Here is a 12,784-nt window from a genome sequence, read left to right as displayed (position 1 = left end):
AAACAGGAGGGGAAAATAAGTATGGTTAGATAGTTCTGTGGGTGCAAAAGTAGTTACTAGAAGGATAATCAAGAAACCAGTTAACCGTGATTCTTAGTTGAGGGGCAGAGCGGGCCAGGTGGTACCTGAGCAGATGGGACACGAGTGATTGATTGATTTTAGTGTCTACCTTTTATATTTTGTAAACGTTTGAACTACGTGAAGGTATTACTTTCAAATGTAAGAAAAAATAACATTCCTCTGGTTTAAACAAGCTAATGCCCGTGAGGAAAGAAAATTTTTTTTTGTACTTGTGATTCATAATGTTGAAGAAAAAAAAGTGCACGTATATATGACACACTTTCCATAAAGGTGAGTATCTGCAGGAAGGAAGCACAGCTGGACAGTCGTGCCTTAGAGTTTGGCGCGTGGCTCGGCTGGGAGGTGACCCGCTGAAGAGCGAGCCGCGGCCTTGATTACAGGGCTGCGGGCGGATAAACGCGCCACGGCCGCCCAGCCCGCTCCCACGGCCCGCGGGGACAGGTCCCCCCCACAGGCCACCGCCCGTTCCGTGGGCCCCCACACCCCACAGGCGTCCCCCCGTGAGCCTGCCCCGCGCCCTTACCCCTACTTCCCGGCCTCCTGCCGCAGTACGGCCGGCCCTTCTTGCACGTCTGGCGTGACCCCGCTGGACCTCTCGCTGCCGGACGCGTCTCCGACGTGCTGCACACGCACGCCCGGCAGGGAGCACACAACGGCGGCGGCAGCCCCGGAACACGCTGGAGGGGGGCGGGCGCCGCACGCGTGTTCTCTCCGCGGTGGGTAGGAAGAGCAGGCTGGCAGGAGAAGATGGTCCAGCTCGGTCCTAGGCGCAGCAGCGCCCCTTCTCAGCTGCTGGTGCGCAAATCCCTGACCTCCTCGGATTCGGTTCCCTCCACCATATAAAGCGGGGTGTTCTGGCTGCCCTATGCGTGCTGAGGACCAAGCGAGGCCCTGCGGGGGGACACGTGAAGGAAGAGTGTTCATGTCTTTCCCCTCTCTGGGTCATGCCGATGTTGACTTTGTAACCTTAAGCTGTCCTTGAACTATCAGGAGAAGGTTCTCGCCTAACCGAAGCTTGTTGCGGGTATATGTGGTTTTGTGTAACTACCTCATCCTCTGCCCAGGCTTCCCAGGCTCGGCAGGAGTATCTCGAGAATCACATCCAGACACAGTCGTCAGCCCTGGACAGTTTTAATGCCACGAACTCAGCCTTAACGTCGGACTCCATCGGCCTGCAGGTACTCATCTGCTCACCGTTAGCCCGGGGCCCTCTGTTGCGGGGCAGGCACGCCTCACCAGGTGTGGGCCCTGTGCGTTTGTAGAAAAGCAAGTCACGGGATGTCTTCAGATCATTATGCGGGATCCTTCAGGCACGGCCACAGTAAAGACCCCGCCAGGACGTGAAGGGAGTGAAAGGAAGTGCTTCCAAGAGGAGGCTCTTAATCTTTGAGTTGAATTTGTTTTTGCCTTTGTTAAAATGGGAGTTTAGATCCTGAGCTCCATGCTAGAGGTGGCCCTTTCTCCAGCAGGTACCCGAGTGGGTCTTAAGTGTCAGTGCCTAGAACTGCACATCAGTCCCTGCTCCTTGCAGCCCCGGTTTCAGGAAGCCCCACCCAGGCACGGGAAAGACAGACTTAATCACAGGCGGTCTGTAGTCACGCGTGGCCAGGAGCTCCCAGGGGCTGTGAAGCACGTTTGCCTAACTTAGAAATTATTTCGCAAGAAAAGAAATCCTATGCGTGCCGACAGGGAAGCAGAGAGACTCAGGATCCTCCAGATGTGTGTTGTCAATCCGCTTCCACTTCCGGAGGATTGCTCTCGTGAGTAATCTGATTTGCTGGGAGCTCACCAGGCCAGTGCCACCCGCTGTCACCTTCCAGCCGAGTCCTGCGTCTCCTATGCAAATTAACCTGAAAGTGTTCAGTGAGAGTGTTACATTCACCAGAAACCACTTCCTTGGCTTTAGTTTCCAGATATAACAATCGTTTCTGCCTCACCTCCAAGTTCATTTGGTTCTTATCTTTTTACCCTCCTCTTAAAGGTCCCACGGCTATTACTGTCCTTCCCGGTTCTACGTAAATGACTTGTCAGATAAACAGATTTTCATGTTGGGATCATCCCCTTCCCCATGAACCTAAGGTCCAGTAACAGCTGGTAGAGCAGCAGTGCCAACCACAGAGTGGGCGCCGCAGTGAGCCCCGGTGGCTGGGAGGCCACTTCTGGTGGGGTCTCGGAGCCTCACCCTTTTCCTGGTCCTTCTTAGTGCACGCCCGGTTTCCCCTGGCCTCAGGCCTGGCCCTGCTCTGGGTCTGGTTTAGTCAGTAGCCTTGGCTTTCCCTTCCTCCTGCCATCCAGAGGGGTTGGCCAGGTCCCTTTCCTTCTCTCTGGGGCATCTTCTCACTCCCGGCTAACTGGGAGATGCCGCACCTCCCCTGAGCTCAGACCTGGTTGGTACGGGTACTGACTTTCTGGTTTTTCTTCCCCACCGTTACTTCCGATCTGCCATCCCACTGGTGCCCCAGGCCGTGAGGTCAGCTGTTAGAACAGGGTCAGCGGTGACCCAGGTACCCTGACTGGTTCCTAGTTATGGTCCAGCCTCTTGGCCTGGGGCAGACCAAGGAGCTTTATCATGAAAACATTAAAACCTATTGTTAAAAAGAAGAAGAAGGAGAAAAAGGAGAAAAGAAAGGCACCATATCACAGCCAGGAAATTCAAGTGAGTCTGAAGATAGTTGGTTTCTTAATTCTGCAAGGCCCTGACCTCTCCCATTGCCCAGACGGTCCCATGTTCATTATTATTGACCATGAGACCAGACCCTTGGTTTGATTTCAAAGAATGTCAGAATGGGAAGGAACTGCTGATCTCCAGTCCCCTTGTTTTATGGATCAACAAGCTGAGGCCAGCAGAGAGAAATGACTGGAACGAGGTGTCTAGCTTCTAGCTAGTAGCAGAGTCAGGGTTAGAACTCTGGTCTCTGGGTCCAGATGTAGGCTCATGAGCACAAGAGTTGTATCTCTAAAGCCAGTGGGCCTTGGAGAGGGGGTGGTGGGGCCAGGTGGTTTCTAAAGCCCCTTGCAGCTCAAATATTTTCTGATTCTGTGCTTCCAAATGGCTTCTGTATATTCTTTAATATCAGTGTACCTCCATCAAAAGTCTTTTCTCCTGATTCGAGGAGGTTTTTTTATCCAAAGGGGAGGCTAAGGACTTGAGGAAGCTTCAGGGACTGATCATCTACAAAGAGGACAAAGGTGTTAGAAAATGGGTCCAACACCAGAGTTTCCACGTCTAACTGAAAGTTGAACGCGACTTGGGGAGGTGGTAGATGGTGCCCATACCCCGGTGCCCAGTGGTGAGAATTCGGGTTATGGAGGCTATTCTCTGTACGAGGAGTTAACCAAGTAGAACCCAAAGCATTAACTAAACACCAGTATGTATTTAATCATTCTTGCTCCGGTGGGTGGCCTGGAGCAGTCATCAACAGGCTTCTGATGCTTGTCAGGCACCCCTCCGAGTCACCAGCCTCTGCTCCTGGTGCTCCTTCGTCGCCGCCGTGCTCTACGAGGGGAGGGTGACGCCCTTGCGGCCATCACCAGCACCTCAGCCGTGCTAGCCCGTGCTGACAGGCAGGCCACCAACACAGCAGTGACGGCCCCTTTAAGGAAGAAGGGCACTATCTCCATTCTCCAAAACACGTTTTGTTTTTCGATTTTGTTGTGGGAATTTGAAAGATACAGAAGACACAGGGAAGGAAACAGATATCCTCCATAATCCTCCCACATAGCGATAACCTATTATTTGGATTTTGGTGAAATTCATCCTAGTCTTTAAAAAAAGTTTCTCTGCATAGATACATTTGAACAAATGCTTATACATTTTCCTTCTCAAAATGGGATTTGTTCTAGCCTTACTATTTTCCCAAAACCCAATTTTTTTCTATGTGAAATGATGCATTATGAACATTTTTCCTTGGAAAGACTCCATTTTAGGCCGTTTCCGTCCGTCCTAAGCAGTGGGCAGAGGCTCGCTGACCTCTTGCCCACGGCTGGGGGACCCTCAGCCCCCCAGACACCAGCGTCCCGGCTTGCAGCGGCCGGGGCCTGACCTCTCTCTCAGTGGTTAATGGCAGAGGGATGTCCCGGTGCATGCCTCTGGCCATGTTGACTCACTCGCCGGATCTGGTTTTGATTTCTTTCTCGTGTCCCTAGAAAACCCTGGTGGATGTTACTTTGGAAAATAGCAGCATTAAGGATCAAATGAGAGATCTGCAGCAGACCTACGAAGCATCCATGGGCCAGCTGCGGGAAAAGCAGAGGCAGCTGGAGGTGGCACAAGTTGAAAACCAGCTGCTGAAAATGAAGGTGAAGTGGGGGAGCGCTGATGTCCCCCTGACCCTTCTCTTCTTTCCCGTTTCTCCTCTTTCTTCCCATCTTCGGTAATTCCATCTCCTTTCCCACATTTTTGTGGCCAACTCCACAGGGCCGGGCTTGAGGGCACTGAGGGGGTTTCTGTGTTCGCTGCTGTCAGTCTAGATTGGGGTGCCCCGTGAAGACCCCCAGCGGGCACTCCTGCCCCGGTCCTGGCGGCCTCAAGGGCTGCTGAGACCATCGTCAGGGCGCTGCTGTCGCATACTGAGAGGGCCCTGGGGGTGCCCACAGGCCTGGGAATTCAGAAGCTTCACTATTTAGATTTTCTCTGACGTCTCAAGGTCTTTCTGTCTGGCGTGAGAAGAAAGAGCCTGAGAGCACGCAGGAAGAAGATCCGTGGGTGACCGAGGGCTCTGGGCAGTGTCCCTCTTGTCCACCAGGCTGTGCCTATTCCTCAGCGGGGCTTCTCCTGCCTTGGAGGTGTTAAGGCCCCTTCCGGATGTGAAGCCTGGATTGATCTCCTACCCCCTGGTAGGAGCAGACCCCTGGGTGGCTTGTAGAAGGCACTAGGTAAATTACTTCCTGAATGAATTTGTTCGTACTTAAGTCTGTGGCTTTCCAATTGTGTTCAACACAGCATTAGGCAATCCTAAAGGGAGAGTACCTCCTAGGCCGTGTATCCATATAATCTATTGCTCAAACCAGAATACGTTTGGGAGTGAAAGGTGGTGCTATTAAGAATTGAGTTGGGGGAGGGGCGCCTGGGTGGCTCAGTCAGTTGGGCACCTGACTCTTGGTTTCGGCTCAGGCCATTATCTCAGGGTCGTGGGATGGAGCCCTGCGTTGGGCTCCGTGCTCAGCGGGGAGTCTGCTGAGGATTCTCTCTCCCACTCCCTCTGCCCTTCCCCCTGCTCGCACGCCCTCTCTCTCTCTCTCAAATAAATAATTTTTTTTTTTTTTAAATTGAGTTAGGGACACACACAGGGACATGTGGTCCCCCTTCATGTGGGGCTGCCTCACACGGAGGGAAGGGTTGCCACATTACACCGTGTCATCACTGTGATTGTCACCCCATGGGTTTGTGCCCGCACAGTCTGCCTGGCCAAACACAAACACCCTGACCAGATTGCTCGAGAGTAGATCAGCTGCTCTTTGCCTCACTTCAAACAGGGCAGCTCTTCTCTTTATTATTTCATATACTGTGTGTCTGAATAAGAGTTAGCTTTGGAAAAAAAGAGGTGTGTTGCTGGAAAAGCCAGAAAGTACTGCTGACTTTTTCTTCTCTCCTGAGCTGGGCCTGCACAGGAACCAGGAGTCCCTGGCTGAGTGTTCACCAGACCAGGTGGGAATGTTTCTACATGCAATATTTAGGAAGGCACAAATGTATGGAAAGGCTGGCTCCAGATTTCTTACATGAGCTGAACTTAAGTCTCTCCTAGGCACTGTTTGGCCAGGGTAATTAATGGGACAGATTCCACTCCATGTGGGCAACTTGCCTTCAAAGGCTTCCCCACTTCTCTGACATAACAAAATTTTAAAATAATGTATGCATGTGGTGGTGGGGGGGGACGAGCCAAACTGTATGAAACTGTATGAAAGGTAATCTAGAAATATGCCTGCACCATTTTACATCCTCACCAACGCTTGGTACTGCCTCACTGCTGATGGCCATCCCAGGAGTGGGAAGTGTATCTCGTTGTGGTTTTGTGTTCTCTGATAACGGATGATGTTGAGCATATTTCATGTGCTTCTAGGTCATTTGTATATCTTTCCAAAGAAGAAATCTATCAGAGCCTTCACCCATTTTAAAGTTGGATATTTTATTATTGAATTGTAAAAATTCCTTATATATTCTGGATACAAGTTACCAGATATGTGACTTGCAGATCTTTTCTCCCACTCTCTGGGTTGTCTTTTCACTTTCTTGATGGAATCCCTTGAAGCACAGAAGTTTTAATATTAAATACTGATGAAGTCTTTCTGTTTATCTTTTGTCACGTGTGCTTTTGGTCTCCTAAGAAACCACTGCCTCACCAAAGGTCATGAAGATTTACCTTATGTTTTCTTAGAGGAGTTTTATAGTTTTGGCTTTTACATTTAAGCCTTTGATCCATTTTGGCTTAATTTTTGGCTATGGTGTGTTAGGCGTCTGTCTAACATCGTTCTTTTGCATGTGGCTATCCATTTGTCCCAGCACCGTTTGTCGAAAATACCATTCTTTTCCCATTGAATGGTCTTGGTAGGTAATTTCTTGAAATTTATTTATTTTTTATAGCAGATAAATGATTTACTTAATTCAGAGTCAAATCTACAAAACAATATATTCAGAAATAGAGTATCTCTATCTGTAATATCCCCTTTTGTCTCATTCCTTCCTTCAATAGGTAACCTTTGAATTTTTAAATTTTATTGCTTATCCTACTCCGACCCAATTCTAATAATGTAGTGATCTTTTTGTCAGCCTACAACAGAATATTCCAGAATTAAAAAAGCATCTCTTTTGAGGTTAATTAGGGTGTGGAAATCTCATCCAGAAAAAAAAGTTTGTTAAAATTGATAGCATAAAAGATAATAAAATTTCAAGATCAAAAGACATTAGGCAGGAAAAGTCCTTAAAAAAAGGGATTAAGAAGACTGAAGCATGGACACATTTTAGAGAGAATTCAAAATTTTTTAGAGGTGGGGGGAGGGACAGAGGGAGAGGGAGAGAGAGAGAATCTGAAGCAGGCTCCACACCAGCACGGAGCCAGACTTGGGGCTGCATCTCACAACCCTGAGATCGTGACCTGAGCCGAAACGGAGTCAGACCCTTAACCGACTGAGGCAGCTGGGCGCCCTGGGAGAATTCAGTTTAAAAGTGGCTAAACTGGGGGGACAGGGCTGATACTTAGGTACATTTCTGTCTCTTGAAAAATTCACTCACGTGGAGGGTCTTTGTGTAAAGTCCCGCCTGTCTCTTTCTACCCGTGGGCTCAGCCCCACCTTCCTGCTGTCCCTCCCCCATGGGTCCCTGCCGCTTCTGCCTCCCGCACACGCCGTGAGGGGTGCTGGTTCCCCGGAGCCGGCAAAAGCCGGGGCTCTGACCTGAGCGTCTTTGTAGGTGCAGTCCTCCCAGGAAGCCAACGCTGAGGTGATGAGGGAGATGACCAAGAGGCTGTACAACTGGTACGAAGAAAAGCTGCAGGAAGAGCGGCAGAACCACAGCGCCGAGAAGGAGGCTCTCCTGGTGTGTATGACCCAGCTGCCATGGAGTAACAGAGAACGTTCGCCCGTTCTTGCTGGGAGGCTGAGGTAGCAGGGTTTCTGCTGGGAGGCGTCAGCGGACTCTAACGTGGGTGAGGGTCACGGTGCTTCCTCACTGGCGCACTCACTCCCCCACTTCTCCCTCCCTCCCTCTGTGCGTCCCCCTCCTTGCTCAGGAGAGCCCCCAGTCTCTGCCTCTGACCACACCCGTTTCTCTGGCTGGGCTCGCCACTTGCCAGTCTCCCGGCTGGTCCCGGGCCTGCGTGCAGCTGTGCCCTCTCTCCTGCCATTTGCTCCCCTTGCCCCGAGATGCCCTCCTTCCCTGCCCTTGCTCCTCCCTGAGCTCAGGCAAAGCCTTGAAAGTGCCACCCTCCCCATGCGTGAAGTCCCTGCCATCCATGAGAAGTGTCCTGTGCGTTTGGGAAGCCCGCACTCTCTCTGCGCTCTTTGCTGTGGCGTTCTGTGGTCCCTGTTACTAGAGGTGGGCTGTACACCTCACAGCCTGGCTTCTCTAGGAGCGAGTGTGAGTTCCTCGAAGGCCGGGAGTCCGCGCCTGCCTTATCTTGTGTTCTTAAAGCTCTGTAAATGCGCTGAATGGTTGACCGAGTTTTGGGGCTTTGCGATATGGGAGAAGGTCTAGGCATTCTGCATTCAATTCCAGATATGGCTCTACTTCCCTTTATATTGTTGGCAAATACACTGACACGTTGAGCATCCAGTCAAGGGAGAAATAACATTCGCAGGCTTGTTTTTTTAGACATAAGGAGTCAGGGGGGAAAAGGAGAAAAAAGAACTGGGCCCATCAAAAAGCCACACGATGTTTCTTTATTTCCAGGTGAGAATCAGAATCATGGGAGTCCCTGATCTGAGTTCATTACACTCCTAGGCCCCAAGGGTGTGCTTTTAGAGAGACATCATGATTTAGCAAGGCCGGCGCTGTTTGGACCATAGTTAGCAGCCTCGGGACTCCAAGGCTGTGCTGAGAACAATGTGCTGCTTTTGCAGGAAGAAACCAAGAATTTTCTGAAAGCTATTGAAGAAGCCAATAAAAAGATGGAAGCGGCGGAGATCAGCCTCGAGGAGAAGGACCAGAGGATCGGAGAGCTGGACAGGCTGATTGAGCGCATGGAAAAGGTAACAGACACTGCTCTGGGCCCAGCGCCCACTTGCCCAGACTCCCCGCCTCTCCGTAGTCCCGGCAGGCCTGTCTGAAGGCGTGAGGTGCCTTCAGCATCCAGCCCGCCCGTCCCTCCAATTTGTGATTTAAACAGGAAAGACAAAGCTATAAAATAAAGTGTGAGGAGGTCTGACAAAGTTCTCATTTTTCCTATGGTAACTATTTTGATGCTTTAAAAAACATTCCGTATATAATTATTTACAAAAATTAGTATTTTCACACCCTGCTTTGCTGGGGTCCCAAGCACGATCTTCCATTTACTCATTGAGTAACCAAGCCTTATTTAAGTGTTCCATCCGTACCCTGAGTGGGCATGCATCTGAAAGGTTGGCTTTTCTCGGACACCCCACATCTGCCAGCCAGGTGGAGGACCCCATGTTTCTGTGGGTGTGGGTGGGGGTGGGGTGGCTGGGGAAGGCAGGAGCTCGGCTGAGATAATGAAGCCAGTTGAGAGCAAGGGAGGAAGCCGGACGTTAGGCAAAACATGGAAAACGGGATGAAGGGGTGGGAGAGAGGAAAGAGAAAAAGCAGGAAGGAAGAAAAAGGCAGGGTGACCTTTAGCAGGTGACAGCTGACTTCTGGGGGAGGGTAGTTTGGGGACAAGCTGTGGACGGTTTCTGGAGAACGGCTCTCAGCAGCATGTGGGTCTACAGGGCGGTGGCCACCTGCCAAGACTGTGACATCAGAGCCCCCGGTAACGCATGCTGAGCAACCCCCTTGTTGGTGATGAGCCGGGGGAATGACAATGTGCGCAAGGTCAACACGGGGGCTTCCAGTGATTCTGAGAGAGGTCTGTCTCCTCACCTCTGGTGTCTGCAGCGAAGAGCCCCCTATGGTCCCCTGATGAGGCGAGGTGTAACCAGGGTGGGGATGGCATGAAACTTCGTGCTCTGGAGCTTCGGGGCTTGTGGGGGCTCCCACTTGAGGTAATGTCTTTGTTTGGGAGGGACTTGAGCAAAGTGAAGAGTCCATCACAGTGTCACCTCCCTCCTTGGGAGAACAGAATCCTGTCTTTTATTGAAGAGAAGAGGGTAAAGCAGCATGCTTAAGACTAACATCAGGATCGGTTGGCAGTGGTAGAAAAGATTGGGCAGTGATGGCATTTTCTAGAACTTAGGTGAGCTTTCTCCCACATTCCCTCTCCCTGACGACCGCAGAAGATACTGGTCACGTGAATGCTCCCTGTGGGTGATAGACTCGCCTGCCATATTCAGGCACAAAGGGAGTGGGCAGCCTGGTTTGGGTAGGAGGCCAACTTCCTGCCCATGGGGTGGCTCAAAATACGGGTTTTAGAATCAGATAGACCTAGGGTTTGAATCTTGCCTCTCTTTCTAGTTGTGGGCAGTTACTTGACTCTTCCAAACTGAATTTCCTCTTCTGTAACATGCTGATAGTCATCATTCTGCTTAAGGCTCTGTGAGCAGTAAACGAGAAAAGTCCACACACAGTGCCTAGCCCAGTGCCTGGCATATAGTCGTGGCTCAAAAATGTGGGGCTCCGATTTTTATTTTGTTACAGACTTGTCTATGTGTCTGCCCCCAGAGTCAGCTTTTTTTTTAGCTGGACTTTTTTTTTTTTTTCTAGCTTATCTTCTTTGTACCCTTGGGATTCTGAAAGTGGATTTTCCCCCACTGATTTCCACACGGAGCCCGTGTGAGAGGTGATGGGCGGGAGGCCGGGGAGGGAGGAAGGCCAGCCTTCCCTGCCAGCATTTATGGGACACACGGTGTTCCCCAAGTCCCATCGGCTTTTTCTGTAGTGAATGAAAATGGATTGTCCTTTCTCTAAATCCTCTTTTCCATTTAGGTGAGAGATAGGCTTGCTTTATTTTGCTAGGATTAGGTATTCCAGTGGACTGCTTCTTCTCCCTCAGAGATCCCTGTTTCAGAGCAGAAGAGGTCAGATGTCTCTCCCACCCTCCGTGAACAGCGTTTCCCCAGGCACGAACTGTGGCAGTGTCCTATCCTGCTTGTTCCTATTTTTGGATTTTCAAAACACTTTTTTTTTTTTTTCCTGATTAGTAAAAATCTTTTAAGGAGTGTGACTCTCAGGGACCCTGCTGCAGGAGAGGTGATAGTCTGCTTGGGTGGTGGTTTCACGGGCATATACAAATGTAAGAAATCATCATGTAGTGTGCTTTTAGGATTTGTTGTACTTCAATTTAGAAAAAAAAAATCGAACTTTTAAAGTGTGCTGGAAGTAAGGCCTTGCCCTGCTCTATGACGGCTTTTTTTGGGTGTCTGCCATGGGGGTGCTCGTTTCTGAAAGGTCCATCACTATTATTTCAGGGCTGTTGTAGACTTCCAGCCAGCAGCGAACCACGCTGTGTCTTTGCTGGAGAGATTTAAGAACAAAAACAGATTCCCACTAAAAGCTGGTCTTCCTTGACGATGCTAAATCCATCAATGATAATGTATACTCTTCCTGCGAGGGCGGGCTGTTGCCCCATCTCTTCAGTCTGTTCCTTGGGATACCACGGCTTGTAACTTCAGAAGTTACGGGAGTTAAAGTTTCAAAGATTTGCTTTTAATAATTTGGCAGTAAGAGTTTGTTGGGAGAATTTCTGAGAATGATGATGATGCACAGGAGTACTTAGGGCCTAACGTAAAATAATCTCCTGCCAATATAGTGAATGGGCTTTGATAAATTTCATTTGAAGGAAATCTACGACACCAACATCTGTAACGTATTTCTAGAGCAGTTTTGGTTATGATGGGTGCTACATTTTTTTTTTTTTTGAAGATTTTATTTATTTATTTGACAGAGGGACACAGCAAGAGAGGGAACACAAGCAGGGGGAGTAGGAGAGGGAGAAGCAGACTCCCCGCCGAGCAAGGAGCCCGATGTGGGGCTCGATCCCAGGACCCTGGGATCATGACCTGAGCCGAAGGCAGACGCTTAACCTACTGAGCCAGCCAGGTGCCCCTGGGTGCTATGCTTTTATTAACATTTTCCACTTTGTCCGAAGAAATAATAGTCCATATTCTTACATTACCTCTTTTGGATAAACTTTTAAATTTGCATATATACAGCAAAGGGTACATATCTTTATGCGCAGCTTGATACATGTGCTAGTTTCCTATGGCTGCTATAATAAATCACCACTGTTAGTGGCTTAAGACAACCCCAATTTATTATCTTATAGTCCTGGAGATCAGAAGTGCTAAACTCAAGGTGTTGGCAGCGCTGGGTTCCTTTTGGAAGCTCTAGAGGAGAGTCCATTTGCTCAGCGTTTCTAACTTCTAGAGGCTGCCTGCATTCCTTGACTCAGGATTCCAGCCGGCAGCTTCAAAGCCAGCAGTGTGGCCTTTTCCAGGCTCTGTCCCTCTCTGGCTCCAGCCCTTCTTCCTCCTGCTGGTAAGGGCCCAGCTGGATAATCCAGGGTCATTCCCCCCCTTTTAAGACCCTTAACTTAATCCCCTCTGCAAAGTTCCTTTTTCTGGGTAAGGCAGCAGATTCACAGGCCTCAGGCATTAGGGTGTGGACAGCATTGTGGGGGGGGGCACCCATTATCCTGTCACAATACATTTTTACAAGTGAACCTATCTGTGTAAACACCACCCAGGTTAGTACATAGGATATTACCCAAATTCCAGAGATGCAGAAAATAATCAAGAATTTTGCAATATCATAGGCCACTGACTTAAGAGTATGGATTTTCATTTTTTAGAACTATAAATTCTCACAAGATGTCTGAACCTAAGAGGATGGAATACTTATTTATTTATTAAAGACTTATTTATTTTTATTAGAGAGAGAGTGCGCACACAAGCAGGGGGAGGGGCCGAGGCAGAGAGCGAATCCTCAAGCAGACTCCCTGCGGAGCGCAGAGCCCTGACGTGGGGTTCGATCTCACGACCCTGAGATCATGACCTGAGCCAAAACCAAGAGTTGGACACCTAATGGACTGAGCCACCCAGGCGCCCCATTAAAAAGAAACCTTGAATGGCTTTATCCAGGATATTTGTCTCTAATTCA

General features: G+C 49.6%; 1 protein-coding gene across 4 annotated transcripts in view; it reads left to right on the top strand.

Annotated features, from left to right (window-relative positions):
• Positions 1-12,784, top strand: part of MYZAP (myocardial zonula adherens protein) — an 86,456-nt gene that overhangs the window by 30,873 nt on the left and 42,799 nt on the right. For 3 of the 4 annotated variants that reach the window (XM_078079280.1, XM_036107018.2, XM_036107021.2), the window contains 4 exons: positions 1,146-1,259; positions 4,228-4,380; positions 7,487-7,612; positions 8,635-8,763. In XM_078079280.1, the coding sequence (XP_077935406.1) occupies positions 1,146-1,259; positions 4,228-4,380; positions 7,487-7,612; positions 8,635-8,763 (522 nt within the window). The remainder of the gene's footprint in view (positions 1-1,145; positions 1,260-4,227; positions 4,381-7,486; positions 7,613-8,634; positions 8,764-12,784) is intronic. The other variant, XM_078079279.1, reaches the window with a different exon arrangement.

The sequence above is a fragment of the Halichoerus grypus genome, chromosome 8, assembly GCF_964656455.1.
Source record: "Halichoerus grypus chromosome 8, mHalGry1.hap1.1, whole genome shotgun sequence".
Lineage (NCBI taxonomy): Eukaryota > Metazoa > Chordata > Mammalia > Carnivora > Phocidae > Halichoerus > Halichoerus grypus.
Note: the sequence above shows the minus strand (reverse complement) of the source record. Positions and strands in the feature narration are given on the sequence as shown.